At 40.3% G+C, this 23,090-nt stretch overlaps 3 protein-coding genes across 4 annotated transcripts; 1 reads left to right on the top strand and 2 right to left on the bottom strand.

Annotated features, from left to right (window-relative positions):
* Positions 1 to 467: 467 nt before the first annotated feature.
* On the bottom strand, positions 468 to 4,232 carry LOC115748063 (luminal-binding protein 5). The gene is made up of 8 exons (XM_030684439.2): positions 4,003 to 4,232; positions 2,997 to 3,264; positions 2,704 to 2,918; positions 2,352 to 2,594; positions 1,787 to 2,266; positions 1,504 to 1,658; positions 1,312 to 1,394; positions 468 to 1,203 (listed from the first exon to the last, which is right to left on the bottom strand). Exons 1-8 carry the CDS (start codon positions 4,058 to 4,060, stop codon positions 702 to 704), a joined length of 2,004 nt encoding a protein of 667 aa, XP_030540299.1. The 5' UTR covers positions 4,061 to 4,232; the 3' UTR covers positions 468 to 701.
* A 2,857-nt stretch (positions 4,233 to 7,089) lies between these two features.
* Positions 7,090 to 10,163, top strand: LOC115748068 (beta-amylase 1, chloroplastic-like). The gene is made up of 4 exons (XM_030684454.2): positions 7,090 to 7,754; positions 8,503 to 8,713; positions 8,791 to 8,907; positions 9,144 to 10,163. The coding sequence occupies exons 1-4, from the start codon at positions 7,213 to 7,215 to the stop codon at positions 9,930 to 9,932; spliced, it is 1,659 nt and encodes a 552-aa protein (XP_030540314.2). The 5' UTR covers positions 7,090 to 7,212; the 3' UTR covers positions 9,933 to 10,163.
* Positions 10,164 to 10,785: 622 nt separating this feature from the next.
* LOC115748058 (protein NLP7) lies at positions 10,786 to 15,064 on the bottom strand. 2 transcript variants are annotated; one of them, XM_030684433.2, is made up of 5 exons: positions 14,638 to 15,064; positions 13,441 to 14,012; positions 13,239 to 13,286; positions 12,213 to 13,131; positions 10,786 to 12,081 (listed from the first exon to the last, which is right to left on the bottom strand). In XM_030684433.2, exons 1-5 carry the CDS (start codon positions 14,945 to 14,947, stop codon positions 10,937 to 10,939), a joined length of 2,994 nt encoding a protein of 997 aa, XP_030540293.1. In that variant the 5' UTR covers positions 14,948 to 15,064; the 3' UTR covers positions 10,786 to 10,936. The 2 variants fall into 2 exon arrangements, with proteins under 2 accessions (XP_030540293.1, XP_048132847.1); XM_048276890.1 differs by having other exon boundaries at positions 14,649 to 14,970.
* Positions 15,065 to 23,090: the final 8,026 nt, after the last annotated feature.

Genomic DNA, 23,090 nt, shown 5'->3' with positions numbered 1-23,090 from the left:
ATTGATGATGACGATGATGGAGAGCGTCGTGAAGAGAGTCACTGTCGAAGAGGAACTGAGACAAACGATGAACTTTCTGAGTCTCCATTATTTTCTTCGCCTGTTTTCCTTTGTTCACTGAAGCAATCAACCAAGAGAGTAATTTTTCAAACGACAAGCTTCGCTCTATTTTAGGATTTTCCACCAGTTCCCAGTTCCTAGTTCTGGTTCCACGGTTCCGAGTTCCAGGTGGTTCCTACGGAACCAGACTCGATCTCCTCACCAGTACCAGTTCTGAGTTCCGGGTCTGGTTGGTCTGGTGATTCCTGTGGGGAGCAGATCGTGGTCTGGTGATTCCTATGGGAACCAGACCCGATCTGCTCGCAAGTACGATTCTCGATTCTAACAGGGAATCATGTTCATTCCTAAGGAGAGTTAGGCCACTTCTCAACTTTTAAGCACGAAGACTAGAGAACGCAAGGACGATGACCAAAACGTGGGAAATAGTTTTTCAGAGAAGTAGAATACAGAGCACTTAAGAAGAAGAAGAAAAGTGATCTAAAATGTATCATCATCCTGAAAGAACCAAGCGAAGGGGAACCATTAATCCCGAGTATTCCATGTCACAAAAATTTAACACCCGAGTCTCCCTAGTCTAAACCTAATCGTCCATTCTCTCTCCCGCCTTCTAGGCACAAGTTCTCGATCAAACCAGAAACTGTTTAGAGCTCGTCATGCGAATCGTCATCATCTTCAGAAGACTCTCCTCCGCCTGGGGCTCCACCTGACCTCTGGTAGACGGCAGTGATGATCGGATTGCACACAGCCTCAACCTCCTTGAGCTTCTCTTCGTAGTCTTCTTTCTCAGCGGTCTGGTTGTCGTCGAGCCACTCCAGTGCCTCCTTGGTGGCGGTCTCAATCTTCTCCTTCTCGTCGGCCTCGAGCTTGTCGGCGAGCTTGTCTTTGTCGCCAATCTGGTTCTTCATGTTGTAGACATAAGTCTCGAGGCTGTTCCTCGCATCGATCCTCTCCTTCACCTTCTTGTCTTCCTCTGCGAATTCCTCGGCTTCCCTGACCATCCGGTCAATCTCCTCTTGGCTGAGACGACCCTTGTCGTTCGTGATGGTGATCTTCTCAGATTTACCAGTGCCCTTGTCCTCAGCCTTGACATTTAGGATACCATTGGCATCAACCTCGAATGTGACTTCAATTTGAGGGGTTCCTCTGCTCAATATAAGAATCGTATGAGTTCAACTAGCAACAAGCAGCTAAAAAAGCGATTTTGATGATGGATCAACCAAATAATAGAAAGGTGGTAGATAGGAAACAAACCTTGGAGCTGGGGGAATTCCAGTCAAATCGAATTTCCCCAAATTCCTACAATCCTTTGTGAGACTCCTTTCACCTTCAAACACCTGTTACAAGACCGAAGCAACCCGACTAAGATTCATTCCTTCTAACATAAGGAATTTCTAACAGCTCTATTTCCAATAAGGAAAAAAAAAAGGAGGAGAAAAAGGGTACCTGAATGGATACGGTGGTCTGCTGGTCCTGGTAAGTAGTGAAAACTTGGGATTTCTTAGTAGGGATGACTGTGTTTCTAGGAATCAACTTGGTCATCACTCCACCAACGGTCTCAATACCAAGAGTCAAGGGGGCAACATCCAAGAGAAGGATATCTGAATCGAGGAGGCCATATGTCAATGAGTAGTCTAGTGAATCATCTCTCATGACCAAGCAAGCCTAAGAAATTGTAATCATTTGAAAAAACAAGCATTCAAGCATGTGTCCATGAAGCTGAGCATACCTTTGGTTTCTTCACCACCCTCTCCGCTCAAGATACTTCCTTGCACTGCTGCACCAAAAGCAACAGCCTCGTCTGGATTCACACCCTTGTTGGGCTCCTTCCCATCAAAGTAGTCCTTAAGAAGTTGTTGAACCTTAGGAATCCTGGTACTTCCACCAACAAGAACAATCTCATCAATCTGGTTCTTCTCCAAACCAGCATCTTCCATAGCTTTCTTCACAGGTCCCATTGTCTTCCTGAACAAATCGTTGTTCAACTCCTCGAACCTTGCCCTGGTCAATGGCTCAGAGAAGTCTGTGCCATCAAAGAGCGATTCAATTTCCACTCTGACCTGATGCTGGCTGCTCAGAGCTCTCTTGGCACGCTCAGCTTCCCTCCTAAGTTTACCAAGAGCTCTGTTGTCCTTGCTGATATCCTTGCCATGCTTCTTCTTGATCAATTTAATGAAGTACTCCATGATTCTCTGATCAAAATCCTCACCTGCAAAAAAGCAAATAATTAGTATCTATCCTGTTATCTATCCAATACCTTAAAAGTCTATCTAGTCAAAAGTACATATCCTCACCTCCCAAGTGGGTATCACCATTTGTGGCAAGAACCTCAAAGACACCATTATCAATTGTCAGGATGCTGACATCGAATGTGCCACCACCAAGGTCAAAAACAAGGATATTCTTCTCACCACCTTTCTTGTCCAAGCCGTACGCGATGGCAGCAGCAGTGGGTTCATTGATAATTCTAGCAACATTTAGTCCAGCGATAACACCAGCGTCCTTAGTAGCTTGCCTCTGGGCATCATTGAAGTAGGCTGCATATTCACAAAAAGTGTCACAACAGACAAAGACGACCAAAGTGATTGACAAGGTTCATCCACATTGAAGGGAAAGTAAACTAAAGATCAGGTGATAGTCACAAACCTGGAACAGTGACAACGGCATCCTTGATCTTCTTTCCAAGGAATGCTTCAGCTGTTTCCTTCATCTTAGTCAAAACCATGGCACTGATCTCTTCAGGGCTGAAAACCTTGGTTTCACCATCCTTAATCTTGACCTGAATGTAAGGCTTACCATCCTTGTTAACGATCTTGTATGGAACGAGTTTCATGTCCCTCTGAACTTCTTTGTCCTCAAACCTGTCAAATAATGGTCTCAGTTAGCATCATATCCCACAAAATCTAGAAACTAAGACATGACAAGAGAAGGATGCATACTTTCTTCCAATAAGTCTCTTGACATCAAAGACCGTCCTTTCAGCGTTAACAGCTGCCTGGTTCTTAGCAGCCTCACCGATCAATCTCTCGCTGTCAGTGAATGCCACCCATGATGGAGTGATACGGTTTCCTTGGTCATTTGCTATAATTTCAACATGACCATTCTTGTAGACACCAACACATGAGTAGGTTGTGCCGAGATCAATGCCAATAACCGTACCCAATTTTGTGGCTTCCTCTTTTGCGATGGAAATTGCAAATAGGCATCCTGTAACCCAGAATAGAGATTATTGGCTCTGAAAAATGCTCACAGTCCTCAACAGCAATTCAACAAAAGAAACTTTTAATTCCAAATTCTTATGAGAGCATTAAGTAGTATATCATGATGCAACATACAGATAGACTTAAAGTTGATGGCAAATATAAAAGGAAAATCACACTAACATGGCCTTACATGTTTAGTTAATTACATACACGTACTTATTATGTGTGATACTCCAGCTAAAGGGCAAACAAGCTTGCCAGTTAGAAGTAACCGGTGGGAGACATCCAAAAGAATCGGTACAATGATCTGACACAACCTATCCGAATTCCCAAGCTAGTCGACAACGAAAAAAGAATTCCAATATTTCTCCCCTCTCTACCTCGCTTGTCTCAAATTCGAGAATTGAGCAGTTTCGCAAGTTAAATGCTCCCAAGCAATACATGATGTGAACGCATCAACAGAGATCATTCAAAGTCATCCATGTTATGTCCCTCAGAACCATGCCTACAGTGATATCGCACAAATCAAAGCTATCGCAAGACGATCAAACTACACGATCGCCCAAAAAAAAAGACGTCGCAAGCCAAACCAGCAGATCCCGAAACACTCGAATCGACCAGATCTACCACATTACAGCGATCAACGACACTCTGAAACTCGCAAAAACAACCAGTATCTTCAACCAACAAGCAAGTAAAGATCTACAAGCGAGAGCACGAATCGCTGAGAGGGAAATCTCACCGAAAAGCAGGATCGACAGCACGACGAACGAACCGCGAGCCCTCCACGAGCTAGCCATGGCGCTCTAACTCCCTCTGTCTCCCTCCTCTCGCTCTTTCGTTGAGCTCGAATCCGATAACAATGGAGGTTTCCGCAAGAGACGAATCGGCCAAAGGGAAAAGCTCTTCGACAGAATGCTCGTCGCTCTTCAGGTTTTTCTGAGTTAAGAAGCTTTGCGAGTTTTTTTTTTAAATAGGGAGTGAAATCCGTCTATGTCCGCTTCCATCGAGCGCACGTTAGTTATCGAATGGAGGTGCCGCGTCGGAACATGTCATCGGTGATTACGTGGACCAATCAGATTGCGAGGACGGGTTGGTCGAGCCAATGGCAATTGCTCTTGCGTTGGGAGGTTCCTGGCCGTTGATGCGGTAGATAGCTTACGTGTCGCGATCGCGACGCGTTTGATCGGGCCCCGCTATGCTCTTTGAACGACGGTGTCGTGTTGACAATACTTTTTCCCAGAGGGTGAGGCTCGTTAAACGAATTGCCGTTTCAGCCACCTGAGCCAAATATTTGTTCTATACAGATTTTGAGAAGAACAGATAATTTGCCCAACTATAATTGTTTTAGTTTTTATAGAAACGAATAATTTTATCGTTTTTGAAAAATTTATAAATAAAATAAGCTGGAGTTTTAATACGGGGATAAAAATACACCTCTATTCTTAAAATTAAGATTTCGTTTGTTTTGTTGAATGTGAATAATTTGGAAATTATTTTTCTAGAAAATGATCATTTCTAAGAAGCTAATTTTCAAAATAATTCACCTTTCCGCAGAACAAATTGAGCCTACAGTACCTCGTCTTTGCACAATTTCCCCCCTTTTATAATGTTAGAGATAATCATGAATATTTTCTAGGACAACTTCTTATATTAGGGATATTGATGACTTGTTGATTCTCTCTATCTCTCCAGATTTTCATATATATATATATATTGATTATGTGTTTTTTAAATAGTTATGTAATAAATCTTATAAAATATAATATTTTTTATTATCACAAAACTTGGTATTTTCATAATCGACAATAACTTATGTCTAGACATTTTTGTGAACAATAAAAATAATTCTATTCATTAATTTTTGTAAACGACCATTTCTAAGAAACTAATTTTCAACATAATTCACTTTTTTCTGGAAAACAAATTGAGCCTACGATACCTCATTTTAGCACAATTTCCCCCCTTTTATAATGTTAGAGATAATCATGAAATTTTTCGAGGATAATTTCTTATGTTAGAGATATTGATAATTTGTTAATTCTCTCTATCTTTCAAGATTGTTCGCGCGCGTGTGTGTATATATATAAAAGTCGAAATTGTTCGTATATATTGATTATATGTTTTTTAAATCGTCATCTAATAAATCCTATAAAATATAATATATCTCTATTATCACAAAACTTGGTATCATAGCCTCCTTTTTTAGTGCATTGGACGCACCCTATAGCAAAATAAATCCATCTTGTCACTCGACATTGTTCACCAAGTATCTCATTCACGTCTGACGAAGCGACACGTTGGTCATGTTATGATATTGGCGATGTGTTCCAATTGAGCTTTGCCTTTTTATGTAAGTAATTTTTGGCGCCATGAAGACGCGTTTTCGCATAGTAGCTTTCACTCGGCAAAAACAACTTATTTCGCTTGTTGTAACCTCGCCTACTTATCAACAGGGTTTGTTCAATTATTGTTTTGACAAAAAGTCTACTACAAAGGATGTATGTTGTTCGGCTCCAATAGCAAAGTCAACATCAAACGACGCATGTTGTTGGCCTTCGATTCTTGGCTTTTCATTTTTAGTTTTGAGAAGCCGACACCACCGCCAAACTCGCCATCGTGAATTCTCATTGTTAATAGAAGTTTGAAGGTACCACACGCGCCACCGTGAGCCACCCCGCCTTAATTCCTTTGAGTATTGGTTTCATTGAAAAAAAAAAAAAACCGTTTTTGTGGCATGATTTCACTTGATTTCAAACTGACTTAAAGAGGATTTGCGTAATTTTTTTAAATTCCTCTTAAGATTGTGCGTATATCTTACCATCGCCGACGTCTTCATCGACATCACTACTATAGTCCATTTGCCATTCTACTATAGCTAGTTTTAACAACATGGGGACATTTTCACACTAATGCGCACCTTTTGGCCGCGCATTTAAGATATTAAGCAGGTCTTTATCAACTAAAGTGAGATTCTTAATGTGGATTAATGTATTCAGTTTGTGAGCAAGTCACTTTCTTAGAACTGTTTGTCATGGATCTTAAAAGCCAGCTGTAAATAGTTTTGGTGTATACCTTTAGGTAAAGCACTGGTTTTAAAACTCTAAAAGAACTGCTTGTACTTTCCGCTAATGATCTTCCCCATCGAATTTTACATTTTAGAAAAATATTTTGAGTCTGAAAAAAAGTAAGATTAGATAATATAAACTGTACACGTTAATATTTGTATATTTTGAAGACTATCAATTATTTAAAACAACTATGTTAAACTAAATTTATTTATTCAAAAATAAAAAATAAATATATTTTTTTTTAATAATACCAGAAATCATAATCTCCATTGTAAAAAAAATTCACTAACAGTATCATTTCTGATTTTTATTTTCATTTTTATTGGTGTTATTATTTTGGTAGGAAAGAAGGATTAAATCCTTAAGAAGTAATTACATAAACTCATGTCATTTTTTAACGGGTTTCGCCGGCGTAATAGTTTTTAGGCTGTCGAGAAAATAACAACCTGTCGTGAGCCACAAATTCTTGAAAAAATTGGATCTCGAGATAATTTTTAATTATTATTATTATCACAATAGATTAAGGACAATCACGTAAACATTTCTCTTTTTAAATTAGGAAAATATGAAAGGAAAATCATGACGCTTCATGCTTTTATTAATAGATATTTTTTCAAAAATTCAATGAAAAAAATTAAAATTTAAAAACAAAAAAAAGAAAAATCTAATTACGCACTAAATTTTTATTATTTTAGCCTAATTAAATTTAAAAAACAACTTGGACAAAAATGAATATTGTGGTCCCGATTTCTCCTCTCACTGCTGTGCACAGGAAGCACCCCCATTTCCTCCTCTCGCTCTCTCTCTCTCTCTCCCTCTCCCTCTCCATTTCTGCAAGGGCCAAGGGGAATCCAAACCCTAACACCTCCAAGTCCCCTCCAATGGCGATCGCATCTCCACCGGCTCCCAGCTTCTCCGCCTCCTTCTGCTGCAGTCGCGCCGACTCCGCTCGCCTCACCCGCTGCCCACCAATCACCGCCTCGTTCCCTCACTCCCATCGGCGGCTCGCCGCCATCTCGGCGCGGCTCAACTCCTCCACTCCCTCCGGCGCCGGCGGCGGCTCCGTCTCGCCGGACAACGGCGACCTCAACCAGTACGAGCTCCACCACGCGTTCTCCTCCGCCGCCAGCCGCCGGGGGGGATCGCCGGTGTTCGTCGCGCTCCCCACGGATGCCGTGGGCCTTGGAGCGGCGCAGATGAGGCGGAGGAAGGCGATGGCGCAGTCGTTCCGGGCCCTCGCGGCGGCGGGCGTGGAGGGGGTGGTGATGGAAGTGTGGTGGGGGCTGGTGGAGAGGGAAGAGCCTAGGGTTTACAATTGGGATGGATATTGGGAGATTGTGACGATGGCGAGGCGCTGTGGGTTGAAGGTTAGGGCAGTGATGGGGTTTCACCAGTGTGGCCCTGGGCCTGGGGATCCTCAATGGTTGGTGTAATTTTTATGCTTTTGGATATGTTCGTGGTCTCTATTGTTTGTGATGATTGATTGATAAACGCAATGTGGTTCTCCAATTTTTTTTGAACTGTTTGTTAGGATTAAGAGGTAGATCACTTTGAATGAAGTCGGGGCCTTCTGGGTTGATAGGGTGCTGTATGAGTGGGGGTTAAAGGAAGTTATTTTTAGTCCGCTAAACAATAGATGAGAACTCTAAATCTTTTCGAGAAATGTTGGCAACTCTAAATCTTTTGGCTTGTTGGGTCCTGTGTCACTGACTTTTTAAGAAAGTCATTAAACAGATAACGATATTTTCAACCATGATTTGGTGTCCCTGATTGTGAAGCTACTTTGCCTAGAGCTATACATGGTATGGTGTTTGACAGAAAAACTTCTGCGATTATCTAAGTTCCCTGAAGGAAATCATACCAAGTCTTTTATGCGTACTATGTGATGCTTTTTGCATGATACCTTGATGTAGTAAGTCCATGAAATTTGTTCTTGGGAGTTTCATCTAACTCAATTCAAGGATCTCTAACCAAGTTTGTCATTTTAAATGTACTGAGATATTGTCCATTTTTTTGTCACAATTTTTCTCTTTTCTGTTGATTAACGTTTTCTCCCCTAAATTAACAGTACCCTTTGACTGATTTGTCTTGCTTCAAAGTTATCCGGATTTGGTTATTGCCGTTTTATGTCAGTCTTATTTTATGGCTCCGAAAACTTTATGTTATTGTAGGATACCTCTGCCTGTGTGGGTGCTTCAAGAGATGGATAAAGACCCTGATATAGCTTATTCAGATAGATTTGGGAGGAGGAGTATGGAATACCTTTCCCTAGGGTGTGATATTCTTCCTGTGCTGCAAGGACGATCACCCATCCAAGCATATGCGGATTTTATGAGGAACTTCAGGGACTCATTTAGGCCCTTCTTTGGCGATGTCATCACGGTAAGATGATATGGCATGTTTCATGGATACATAAATCCTAGATTCAATTGCCCATTTGTTAATCTTATTCTCTTTAGGGAGTTCAAGTTGGGATGGGTCCTGCTGGTGAATTAAGGTATCCTTCATGTCCTTCCCACAAGCTGTCGTGGGCTTGGCGGTCCCGTGAACTTGGAGAGTTTCAATGCTATGATAAGGTATGAATGCAGGGGAAGCATTAAGTACCAACAAGTGGAAAACTAAGTTTATGCTGTATTTGCACGGAAAAGGTTTCAATCAGGCTTTATTTCTTTTTGTACCTGGCTGCTTCTACTGGTCTCCACTCCCTTTCCCCATATAAGGGCCTGCTCTCTCCTTTTCTTTTGTCTTCTGGTTTTATAATCCTAGACTATGACTTCTATTGACATTGTTATTGTTTCCTTGCTCTGGCCAGTATATGCTTGCAAATTTAAACGCTTGTGCACGAGGGATTGGAATGCATGAATGGGGAAATGGAGGCCCTATAGGCACTGGCAATTTGATGCAGGACCCGGAGAATACTGTGTTTTTCAAAAGTGATGATGGCTCTTGGAACACAGCCTATGGTAAATTTTTCCTTGAGTGGTACTCAGGGATGCTGCTTTTGCATGGGGAGAGGATATGCAGGGAAGCTGAGACAATCTTCCGCGGCATTGAAGTGAATACATCAGCAAAAGTGGCTGGAATCCACTGGCACTATGGCACAAAGTCTCATCCATCTGAATTAACTGCAGGCTATTACAATACTTCAACGAGAGATGGCTACCTACCAATCACTCGCATGTTTGGTAGGTATGGATTTACTTTATGCTCTACATGCTTTGAAATGCAGGATGTGGAAGAGAAGCAGATGAACCCGGTCAGTAGCCCAGAAGGCTTTCTTAGACAGCTCCTTTTGGCTGCTAGGGTCTGTGATGTACCCCTTGAAGGTGAAAACTGCACAAGCAATTTAGACGACAGGTCGTTTCAGCAGGTCCTAAAAATGTCAAAGTTTTACACAGATGGTCTAGAAAAGCCAACCTTTTCGTTCAACTTTTTCAGGATGGATAAAAACATGTTTGAATACAACAATTGGGTGCGTTTTACTCGATTTGTGAGGCAAATGTCTGTTGCCAATATTTTTCGAGCCAGGCTAGGCTCTCCCGATGTCCATTCTTCAGCAGGAGATTCTGCAAAACTCGGATTTGCTTTTGCCTACAGCTGATGAAGCTGCCTCCGTCTAGTTGGAGATTTATTTTACCCATGCCATCTGATGTATATTCTCGTACGTATTTCAACCCTGGTCTAGTGTTGTGAAATGTGAAATACCCATTTTTCATTGCCTTTTTATGCTCGTCACTGAGAACGAGAAACTATTTGGTGTACGAAAACTCTATCTTGCCTTACCATGAATTTTCAAATGGCAGGCCTATATTATATACACGTCATTCTGGAATCTAGTGTTCCTTTGATTGGTAGATTCTTTGTTGTATCCTCATGTAACTCATTGTTTTGTTGTGGGATTGCTCGGGAATGACCCACTTCCTTGTGGCCATCCAACTCCACTAGCAATACTCGAGGATCTCATGCCTCTGGTGGCTCGAAGTTTAAGGAAAGGGATAAGTGCATTGAAAATCTTAGAATTATCGTAAATGACAATTGAATCCTAAAATTTTAAAAAAATGCAATTAACGAAATGATCCGATTTCACCAATTAGATAAGTTTTGAAGCTTCTTTTAAAATTTTAAAGATTTAATTATATTTCAATAAATTGTAAGATTTAATTGTATTTTTTTAAAATTTTAGGATTCAATCGCACTATCGTCATAAATTTTAAGACTTTGAATGTAATTAAAAAAAATGCAATTAAAAAAAAAAAAAAGGAGAGAATTCATCCGTTTTCAAAGCTCTGACGGGAAATTCTGAAAGACGGGATGAATAATGTGAAGCAGATGGCCATAGTGACTTTCCCCTTCCTAGTAAAAGCAGGGTTAGAGAAAGGGTGCAGTGATGATAGAATGATGTCAGTACTATGGAGACGGTCAAATCAAACCTAACTGTTTTCGTATGATAAGAGTTAACAAAGGAAGAATTACCTTAAGTTCTCCAAAAAAATCTTCACAACTCGCGAGCATACAATCTCTTTGTAACCAAAATCTGATTCTAACCTGACACATTAACAAAAAGAAAGGGGTATAACGGACAAACTATATTTACATTCCAAAGAGTCATTCTCCTGAGCTTTCACAGGAGCTTCCCAGGCTCGCCATCACATCATGAACTAACAGCCTGATCATATTACAACCAGATGATCGCGAGATGTCCATGCATTCTTGCCAGTCTGCGTCGCAGGCTATCAAAACCCACTCATGGTCGTCGTCTAGGCATTTGATATCAAAAGTACCCACGTCTAACTTCAGCCTCTTCGCAACTTGTTCCCTCAGCTCCACGATGCTAGAACTCAGTGAGATCCTAAATCTTATAATGTCTTCTCTGTACGTAGCCTTAATGGTCACACTTGTCATGTCTTGCCTAGGTGTAGTGCCAGGCGTTGTTCTAAGAAAAGTTGCCGCTTGCTTGGAAGCCATATCAGAGCATGGGGGATTCGTCCAGCTGGACTCTGGGACCCGATCTTCCAAAACTGCATCTGCAACTGATGGGCACAGATTTCTCAAATCTTTTGAGCTTCCGGTATCCTCAATCGGCATTCCTCCAAATGGTTCTTGAAGTCCTGTAACTGCTAGAGCATCAGGCACTGAATATGCAGCGGAGAAGTTCAGCGCATTTGTTGACTTAAACATCATTTCTGGAGAGCCCCCTCTTTTTATGCATTGATCATTGTGCGGAGAACCAGACTCATCCTTCACGGGCAAACTTTCATTTGCCGGACTACCTTGGCACGAACCATGAGAGGTGGGTGTACTGGAACTGTGTTCTCTCTCGACACTTTTAGATTTAGATCTGTTTGATGCTCCAGCAAATTCTCGTGGAAACCCACCATGCTCGTTCAAGAGCTGCTCCTCGGGAGGCACCCTCTCATGAGATTTATTTTGCGTTGCAGCCTCTTCATCAGTTCCGGGTAACTTGGATGGGGACGGATTCATCCTTTCACCTCGTGCTTCAAATGCTTTGTCTTCAGGTGGGTTTTGCTCATTGGACCCTTTCAAGCTGGAAGGCCACGAAATGGAACCAACAGCAACAGGAAGCGGACTTGTAGCTAAAGCACTTATCCTGAATGTTTCTTCAGCACCTTGAACAGATTCAATTACACGCTTCAACTTAGACAAAGAACGGTTGACTTTGTTAATTTTGCGGGACGGCCACCTTGAAATCCCGTGCTGTCTGCAGATTCGTTTCATTGTTGTTGGGCAAACTGGAAAGAGGCAAGTATTCAACTTTAGAAATAAATGAGAAAATGCAATCAAATTCTTATGCGAGGCGAAACACCATGCAAAAACGATGAGATAAATACTGGCCAACAGCAGCAAGAGATGTTGATCATACCGCCGAGGCTCTTTGCAGCATCTTTAAGGCTGCCAGCGAAATATTGCTGAAGAACCTCCAGGCTAACACATTTCTCAGCCTTTCCACGCTTCTTCTCAGATTTCTTTTTCATCACATTATTTTCTGGAAATGTAACAGCATTCTCACTTGCGATTGCTATAACAGCATTGACTTCATCATTGGTTGCATCAATGACATCCACCACCAGCTGCTTCGATGAATCTAACGGCTTTGATGCTCCTCTGTTGGGTAAGTAATTTGTAGGTATTTGAAGAACGTCAACTCTCGAATCAAGTCTCTCATTCAGCACAGCATCAATAATTTCAATTGATTTGCCCTCCTTTTGAAGTGTTTTCCCAGAAGCAACCATAAGACTCTTGACATGCTTCCTCATTGTAGACAATAAAGAGCTCAACAATGACAGTTGCTCACTACTGTCGACGATGCCAGGGGGTAGGAAAAATTCTAAAATATAATCATCATTTCCAGTATAACTACTTCGTAAGCAGATTGCAAAACAACTGGTTAACCCAAACATTCGTGCGTAATGCACTAACGGGAACTCGTTCTTGCAAAATTGGGTGATGTCTTTGCAGAAGCAAGAGCTCTGGGACAAGAAAGCCCTCCCAGCAACCCCCTGACCCTTTTGTAAGTGATGCTCAACACAAGCTTCCCGAAAGCCCCACATATGAGCATCTACAACATAAAATGCCACATCAGTTGTGGACATGCAGATTTGTCCCATGCAGCTACCATCAAAACTAGAACAACTCTTTTTAAGGCCACCACCATCAGCCAGAACACTGCCATGCCAACATGGGACCCAGGTTTGAGCCAGAGGTAGCTTGTAGGTTTCGCATACGACTGTCAATATCTCTAAAATTTCAGCCAATGCATTGTGCCGCCCTGCATTGCATATCTGGTTTCAAAAGCTAAAGTATGTAAGAAAAATGAAAAAGAAAACCACTGTACTATCTTGATATCCAGTATTAAGTTGGGATGTGGTGCAAACTTGATGCACCTTACCTGTAGGTTTGAATGATCCAGAATTTCAGAACTTTTCAAGTTCACTGCCTGCATAAAACTGAAATTGTATGACTGCCAGTTCTTGTACTGCTATCTCCACATCACAAATGACAAATTGACGCAATAAAGAACGAAACTGTCACCAATGCCAAATAAGAGAATTTCAGAAGAAAGAAAAGCATAATTCTTTAACAAACCCAACCTCAAGTGCTTTGCAGACTTTATCAACCTCCGGTGCGTAGTTAATCTTCTGTGTAGTCATTATGAGTTCAAGCACACCAACACAAGATTGCCCCGATGGTTCGAAGAGGGGCAAAGCCAAGGTTCCCCGAACATTATAATGAACAGCATGATCAAGCCTTGAATATTCTTTACTGGTGTAGTATTGTACATTAGGAGTCCATTCAGGCAGCTTTTGCTGGAAAACACGACCGGGAAGCCCCAATACTCCATCATTCTCCCCATCCACAGAAAACAAATACATCAGGGACACCATTCTGTACTGGTGAAGCCCATCAGTAATTGGACCGAGAACAAAGGGTTGCCCTGAAGTGGTAAGAACGTGCTGACCACCATTCTTCACTGGTACCCAAACCTGAGCTAGAACATGCTGTTCAGTCGATTCTTTGAAGTAACGAAGAGCCTGGGTCATCCTTTCTTTGATTATACAGTATCCATCAGGATTTTCAAATGCCGTCAGCCCCCAATATGGTGATGGCAGCATTTTACGATCATTAGCCTCAGCAGGGGCTTCAGTCTCCGAATTTTGATGGCCTATATATTTCGAAACAACTTCTCAGTCAAAAATCAGTAGCCGTGGCTTCACATGCCATTGCAGAACAAATCAAACTTCAAGCAAGAGGCTACTTCATAGTTTCATAGTTCAGAGCAAGAGCTCTCAGAATTCACAATTGTCACACAATAATACGAAATCGGGCAAAATAAGAGGTGGAGGTGGCAAAGAGCCACTGGTTTTGAAGAAGGAGCAATCCCACCAATTAATTCAAACTCCTTGCCTTGCAAGAAAAACATCAGAAATTGAAGTTTCTTGAAGCGAGAGAAAATAAAACTGAATCATCAGACCGAAATTTCCAGATTAGTCAAAGAGGAAAGAAAGGTCAAGTACCAAACAACGAATTCATAGTAGTTCCAAACAAGGAAAAATTTCAACTTTCCAAACATCGTAAACCGAGAGAAGACAAAAAAATAAGCAAAGTAAACGCAGGCGGAGTTCGACCAAAAAAAAAAAAAGAAACGCAGGTGGAGAAATAGTCAACCCTCGATTCTCAGTCTCAGATGAGAACAAAGCTTTTCAACGACCCCAACTCCAGCTCAATCAATCGCAATCCGCAAAACCCGACTCGAGACCAAAACCGAATGAACCGAACTCAAGACTGACATGTGACAAACCGAGAGCAATCGGAGAGGCGGGTCCCGGCGGATCCCCCGCCGGCTGCTGCGGCGGCAAGCTTGTCCTGGAACCAGTCGGAGAAGGCCCAGAGAGGGGAGCTGGGCTGCTCGGTGGTGGACGAGAAAAGAGGAGACGCGGGGTTCGCGGCGAAGGGGAGCTGGTGATCCATCGGCCAGGGACTGTAGACATCGAGATCGAGGTCCATGATAGACTCCCTCGGGGTCGCCGCCTCGGGCTGCGGATTCGCCAGGCTCTTGGGGTGGTTGTGCGCGGAGCCGTCGTCCTCCTGCTCGGGCATTTTCTCGGAAAACAACGGAATTTTCCGGGAGAGTTACGAGTGGAGGAGAGGGACAAGATGGTTGAGTTGAGAGAGAGTTGGTCCAGTTGGAGAGGGAGAGACGGTGATTCTTATTCATTTGTCCGTTCTCTTCTTAGTGGGAATCCACACAGTTGGCCCAGTTGCCCAACAAGTGATAAAATAAAGGGGAAGCGATTCTCTGCAGCCAGAACCACCAGAAGGATTTATTCTCAGGTAAATTACTTTGACAATCTGAGGAAAAAAAATTAATAATAATAATAATAATAATAATTAATTCTGTAAGAAAAGGAAAATTGTTTTGTCAACCATAGTGTTCTGACAATATAGTATATACAATTTTCTATTTTGATGGGATATTTCCAATTATTTGTTGGATCCGCCCGTTAATAAAAAGGTTAGTACCGTTAAAATCTCAAACCGAAATTCCTACGACACATTTACCTCGATTCGGTATCTCTTACCCAAATTTAACATCCACGTCACATTCCAAACTGCTAATTGAGGATAGATTTAGAGCGGACGTATCGGTTCGAAATTTTTTGTCAAATTTTTAATAGTATTAATCTTCCGTAGAACTAAGCAACACAACATCTTCTTTAACGTACTTTATGAGTTGAAATGTGATGAGCGCGCCTATATTGATGCTTCTTTGAGTTAATAAGGAAAACACATACCTTTAGAAGTTCTAATTATCGCTTACAATCTCTATTGGTAACTATGTAATGTGACCGAAATCTTCACAACGACTATTATCGGGTAGCTTTGTCATTGAATTTACTGTCCCGATGAGTCGATCGTGTTTTCTATTCCTTTTTTTTTTTAATTTGATTAATAGTAGTTGTCGCCCTATATTATTAAGGAAACTTTACAATCGGCGAGAGGATGATGCATCGCATATAGCATGATCGGTATACATGATGGCTAAACTGGAAATGTCTATTCGCCATCTCATTTGAGAGGACATGTAATAGTTTCATGGTCTTTACATAAGTTTTCTTGCATTGTTTTCATTAGCTCATTTAAGTATTTAAATCGTGTTTACGCGGTTTAGACTTTTTAAATAAGACGACATTGTATCAACATAAGTCCGATGATGTAATAGTTAATATAGCAAATAAAAGGAACTCTGTACTATTCTCCCCGTAGACGTAAATCACACATGCCTAATTACGTAAATTTGACGTCCGATTCATTTTCTTGTTCGGTTTGGAATTGGAAACTCCGAGATATTTCACAGCCACTTGTCCTGATCGTTTTACAATAATCAATTCTTTCAGCTCCATTTTGACCCTGTCGGTGGCAAGGTTGTGACTCCTAAGCATCTTGAAATTCCATTGGAAAACCTCATGAGTTTTGACGTTTGTTGAAACTCTCTTGTGCAAACTACTGTACAATACCAGCCGAAGCAAATTAGCAGCAGACGGCAACTCCTTGAAGGGAACTTTCAAACCAAGATGCATCAAAGACCTGCTTGAATCCTCTAAATACATTCCCAGTCCAAAATCGAGTTCTTTATTTACCTAGTGAACATTCTCAATTGGCCGAGCTTTGTTCGACTTGCACATACATCTGCTGCAATTATCGTTTGCAGCCCTCTCACGAGCCAGCCGACCCCAAGTGCTGCGGCGACAGTCCGGCTTCTCCTGAAGCATCGCTTTCCCGCGGTTCTCTCCTAGTATAAATACCCTCCAGCTTTAGAACTCTGAGAAACTTACAGTTGATGAAAATAGGTTGAAATTGCTCCCACGTCCTTTCGATAGATCCCCCAGAATTGCTGTACATAAGAGTTCGAAGGTGGAGCATGGTCCTTCCTGTTTGTTTTCCTCTCGGACTCGTGTTTCCTTCGGCACTCACGCGCATATTGAGAAAAAGCCTTCGTGATTTGGAAGTTGACTCGAATTCTGTTGCCATTGAGGTAGAATAATCCTCCATTTCATTTTTCTGCTCCATATTAAGAATGCTTAAAAACCTCTCCTGCCTAGCCTTGACAACACATAAATCTCGCATTAGACTATGGAGTTGGCAAGTTCTGATCTTTCTACTCGAGGTGAATCGTACTTGAACCATTCCCCTATTAACCAACTCCATCAAACATTGCTCCGCCACATGTTCCACCGTATTTTCACACTCTTCGGCATGTGCATGTGGTGACACTAAGTGTGACATCCCGCTGAGGGGATGTGCACATCTTCTTGTCCCAAATCGCTTAGAGGGAGAAGTTCCGGGTTGGCTTATATGGTGCTGGACCCCCTTAACTTGCAAAACACGTTTTATGGGATTTGCTTGAGCGATCCTCAGAGAAACAAAGCCGTGAGAACTGTGTGTCCAAAGCGGACAATATCTTGCGCCTGGTGGCCCAGGTCGTTACACTAAGCCTTTAGCAATCCACATGTGAAGAACCACGATTGTAGGGATTTTTGCGGTTAGAAAGCTACACAAGTAAAGGAAGCATGGCTTGAGATGCCATGGTAGATCGTCATAGCTTGTGGCTAGCACTTTCGATACATCACTCTTCGCTTAAAAATGAATTGACGTCTTTGGAAACCGTCTCCCACTGGCTGTTCGCCAGAAGTCCACGAAGCACGGTGATAGCAAAGGGTAATCCTTCACACTTCTGAAGGAGTTCATCTCCTAACCTCTTCATGTCTTCAGTGATTACTGAACAATACAAGGCATCAAATTGCAACTCAGCAGTCATAGGACGATGCACAGTAATAAGAAGATAACTTCAAGGGCGAAGATTTGTTTTTTTGTTTTTATTTTTTATATATGCAAGTAAATTGCTATAATGGACATCTTCCTCTGTAGTGGAGTCAGTTAAATATGTTGCAATTGTGCAAAATCTGTCAAAAGCTTGGACATGGTAAGATCTATTTAGAAATGCGAGTAAGAAAGCGGAAAAAAAGTTTGCCATCACGAGTTTGCCTCAAGCATGTTTCAATTGAGCAAAATATGCATATTGAACTACACTCATCTAAATTAATAAGCACGCAAAAGCCTCTAGATCATACAGTATGTCCCCCGACCGTGCTCTCACCTCGAATCCCCTCCCACCCGTTTTTTTTTTTTTTTTTGGTTAATACCATAGAAAATTCCAAACTAATATAGCTGTGACAAATTACTCCAGACTATTTTTTTTACCACGAAAAACCCCAAACTGGTACATCCGTGATAAATTTACCCCAATTATTTTTTTTGACAATCAAAAATCACCCTAAACTGGTATTTTTGTGACAAATTTACCCTAAATTAATTTTTTTTACCAAGAAAAATTTCAAACTGGTACATCTATGATAAATTTACCTTCTGTTAAATTGGATTAATACCATGAAAAATCTCAAATTAATAAACCCGTGACAAACAAAGGGTAAAAATCCTAAACTGGTACATCTGTGAACACCACATGCCTTCAACTTAGCAATTTAACAGTTAGATTTAACAAAGACTAACATAGGGTAAATTTGTTACAAATATATTAGTTTGGAGGAAATTTGTCATAAGTGTACCAATTTGGGATTTTCGGTGGTCAAAAAAATAACTTGGGGATAAATTTGTTACATGTGTATCGGTTTGGAGTTTTCGATGGCATTAACCCTTTTATTAATTTGTATTTTCAGTGTTTTGAAATCCAGCTTATTTCATTATCTTTCAAAAAACTATTTTTGACCCGAAACGGATGTAGTTTTGGATTTCGACGTATTCGTCAACTTATTAACGGCTATGTGGACGAAAAACTTAATAGAAAATGTCACCTTCGATTTTTCCGTCCACTAAAAGCCAACGGAGGTAACGGAAGGACTAACATGAAGGACAATAACAAGTTTTCAAAGTACCAAATCAATACAATTTTTAGAATTCTTGCAGAAATATCGCCCCCAAAAAAGTATAAATAAATAGAAGGAGCAGGCCTAGTTCAAGGAAGAAATATCGCAGCGTTTCAGTAGCTCCCACCTATTAATCTCCTCTACCAAAAAAGGGATAAGTGCATCGGATTGATTCGCGTCGTCTCGAGCAAGATTATGAAATATTTTGTAGGATTATTGCCAACTATTCGAAAAAGTTAAAATTATCAGATAAATACATGATTTCAGATTTAAATTTTGTTAAATACTTGAGAGGAGAGAAAAGAAAAAAACGAATGGTGTCTACGTGAATGGCACCGCACGGTGAATGGCGACATTGGTGGCTACTCATTTATATAGCGTGCCAAAGACGAACAGAGGGCCAATGGTTTGGAACTTGAGACCGCATGTGTGGTCATAGTGACTGGAGATCTTGTGATCCGTGCGCGTTCGAAAATATTAATCATGCACGTCGCACGCGAGTTTGATGTTTTGAAGTTTACGAATTCACTTCATTTTGATGATTTAGTAAAAGACTTTTAGAGAGCATTTAGCAACAATTTTGATCCGAAAATTAATTCTGTTCAGAATTGATTTTTTTTTTTTAATTCTGTTCATCGGACGAGTTTAAGAGAATTCGAACACGTTTGATAACTTGACAAAATTTCTGCTCCCGAGAACAATTTCTCTTTCCAAATTTTTCGTTTAAGTCAAATAATTATGGCTCGTCATTATAAAGTCAAACTTTATAGTATCGCAAATAAAATGAATACAAATTATGCATAATCCATAATTAATCTATTTATTTCGTGGAGCATGAAAACATATGCAAGATTCTTAAGAAAGAATACAAGCTCAATTGACAATTTGCACTTAATTTTTTTTCCACGAACTTGCAATTAAATAGCTTATGAAAGAAGTTTGAATAACCCATAGATTGCTCCATGATGGTGCTAATCATGTAGAGATGGATTGAACATAAGCTCAATGGTATAGCTCCACGAGTTTACACTTAAATTTCTTGCTACGATAAACATAAACATTGCAAAGTATTTAAAAAATAAGATTTCTAAAGTTGAAAATACAAGGTCATGGAATTAAACGATGAGTAGATGTGTCAAACGAGCAGGTCGGGTCGAATATGGTCTAACCTATATTGACTCATTTAATCCGTTTTGACCTATTTTTATGCGATACAAATCTATCCCATATTTGACCCAATCCTTATTACTTAAACACTTCTATGTTTAACAAAATAATGGAGCATTTATTTTTTTATAATTTGTTAAGAAAATTGATATTGCTAAAACACTTTCATGCAATATACTTTTAGTGTTTTTTTTTTAATTTTTGTAAAAAATTATTTACTTATTTTAATTTTATTTTCTTTTTGCTTTGGTAACCGGTGACGATGGTGGTGTGCGTCGGTGGTGGAGTTAGCTGGTTGAGCGACAAGAGCGGTGGATGAGTGAGGGGAGCTGGCTGGTCGAGCGTTCTTCCCCGAGGCTTTGTTCTTTTTTTTGTTTGGGTGGAGGGAACAAAGTGGGAGTCTTTTTTAAGCATTCTCACTTTATTGGTCATGTTTCTTAATAGTGATTTTGGAACAAAGAATCACCTTTTTTATTTTTATTTTTATTCTACTCCAAATTTATTTTCGGGAACAAAATAAGAGAATTTGAGAATTAGAATCATTTACGTTATCAAATAGATCTTTCATCTTTTTTCTATTCCGGTGAATAGAATTTGAGAATGAAAATCGTTATCAAATAGGCCCATAAGAGCACTCTTTGACACAATTCTATCATGTCATCGATCGCTTCCGATCTTATTTCATTAAATAGTTCGACGTATCACAACTAGCGCTGACGTAAATCATTTTTACACGTTTTTGGAAAAAAAAAATCTGAGTTTTCATAATTTTTTTTGTTTATCTTCTTTCTTTTCTTTTTGTTTTTACCACGGTTTACTTCTCCGAAGGACCGGACATGAGAATTAGTTAGTTATAAGTTAGATAAAAATCAAAAGTTTCAGGACTAAAACGTAATAAATTAAAATATGAGAATCGATTGTTGACATGACACTCGACAGGATGCAGGAAAACAAGTTACATTTTCGGCTATGGCCAGATGAAGATTTTTTTCTTTACAACTTGATACATGTGGGAAAGAATTGGATGTATTCTGAATGTCCACATCAGCAAAAACTATGGCTACCATCGCCATCGCCATCGCCATCGCCATCATCATCCTCACTTTTTATTTTTTAGATTTCATTTTTCATGGTCCTTGAGGCAGGCCACCTCAGATTCTCACCTCCCTCTCTACCTTTCACTCAGCGGGATGTTCCCGATTTTTATGTAACATATCTCTTATATAAGTTAAATTACTTAGGCTGACGTAGGTCTCTTAAATATCTGATTAACTTTTAATTCATCATCCCGTGTAAGAACCCTATCTGAAATGCTCCAATCAAAGGCTCACGGAATCGGATAAATTTTTTTAAAAAATGACCCTTAAATTCTGTCGGTGATCTCGAGAAAATTACTTTGGTTTTTCACTTAGCCTATGAATTTGAATCTCATTACGAACTTAACTTGGCGGAAATTATGATCTGTCTCTGTTCATGTTGCATCACTCAAAAGGTATAAGAAAAGAAGATTACACATATGATACTGTTAGGATCGGCGTACAATCACAGTAAACTAAATGAGAGAAAAAGAAAAAATTGAGACACGAGATTTTATCATGATTCATTCTTAAATTAAGGCTACTTCCAGCAGAGGATTTCACTATATCAGCACATTGCATCTTTCGTTACGTCACTCAATTACAAGCTATATATATATATATCAGTAATTATTCATGAGCTCAAACTCAAACTATTAATAAAAAATTATAGGCTTAAATTATAAAATTCCTCTAGTGTCTAGAGGGCGCTGCCCCCTTGAGACCCCTATTGGAGCAGCTTCCCCGGATCCCCGTCCGCTCGGCGTGGAGAGAGACCTACGAGATTTCCTATCGCAGGAAAGTATTAATCACACTTCAATAGATATAAGGGTTGTTAACTCAACAGAGAAGGCTAAGCGTAAAATAAAGAACTGTATGAGTTGATTCCTACATGTACAGCTTTTTATTAGTGGTTTTGTCCGTGCTTGATCGAGTCAGAAATCATTACAGAGTGGGCTAATTTTTCATCGTGGAGGATAAAATAAAAAACTGTAGAGTCAATTGCTCTAATTATTGGAGTTGTTTAAGCCAAGCAGATCCCACATACTTTCGGTTCATGAAAGCAATCCAAGGCAAAAGAGTGCGGATCAAAAAATAAAAGAAGAAAAATTCAATGAGAGATCTGAATCTGGGACGATGTAACTAGTTCGAAACCGATACGACTTGATATGTCGCTTTACTCCTAGTAACAAGACGAGTATTACAATTCATGCGTACCATGAAAATCTTATTTGGATGGACTTTTCTTGATGGCTTTAAGGAATATTGGCAATCCAAGCATGGGTTGGTTGATAATCTTGGATTTAGACATTTGTATCTTACTAAATGAAGTTCACTAGAAGCGATTATCTTGTTCCGTTGGTGGGTGTGATAGGTTTTATTGAGAGTAATTGTCCATATGTTAGCTAACTATACAGTAACTTCTCGAGTCATTAGTGCGGAAAAATTATCCAAAAAGTCATAAATCTATTACACTTTGACCAATTCAATCCTAAACCTTTCAATTTTACCAACTGAGTCGTAATTCTTTTGACACTTTATCAATTAAGTCCATCCGGCCAATTTTAGCCAGAAACCGTTGACTTGGACTCCGGTGATGTCATGTAGAATGATCGACGCTGATGTGACGCTTTGCCCTTTGTACTTTGCTCGGCCAGCTAATATCCTGATTTCTCTCCTAATAATCAGTATGCTACACGGAAGCTACAACGAAAATGCTCAATTTACTGGGCCTTAAACCACTAAGCAAGTGGATCAGCTTTTTAAGTTCCACAACATTAGTAGAATACAACATTCAACGTTGCTTGACTGCCCCCCAGGACAGAGCTCGAGATACTTACTACAACATACATACGATCGGACACAAATACGATTTGCAATCCCTTTGACAACCACATGAAAATAAATAAGTTTTGCGGCTTTGGATCTCCGTCATCCAATGAATTCACTGGCAAATTCATGTAGCATTCCCTACGAGATGAGGTTTCATAAGGAATGATGATTAGACGATGTCAAGTCTGTTGAGGACTCCTCAGAAGCATTCAAGAAACGAAA

Source organism: Rhodamnia argentea, chromosome 3, assembly GCF_020921035.1.
Source record: "Rhodamnia argentea isolate NSW1041297 chromosome 3, ASM2092103v1, whole genome shotgun sequence".
Taxonomy (NCBI): Eukaryota; Viridiplantae; Streptophyta; class Magnoliopsida; order Myrtales; family Myrtaceae; genus Rhodamnia; species Rhodamnia argentea.
The sequence above is the reverse complement of the archived record's forward strand: the minus strand, read 5'-3'. Positions and strand labels throughout refer to the sequence as shown.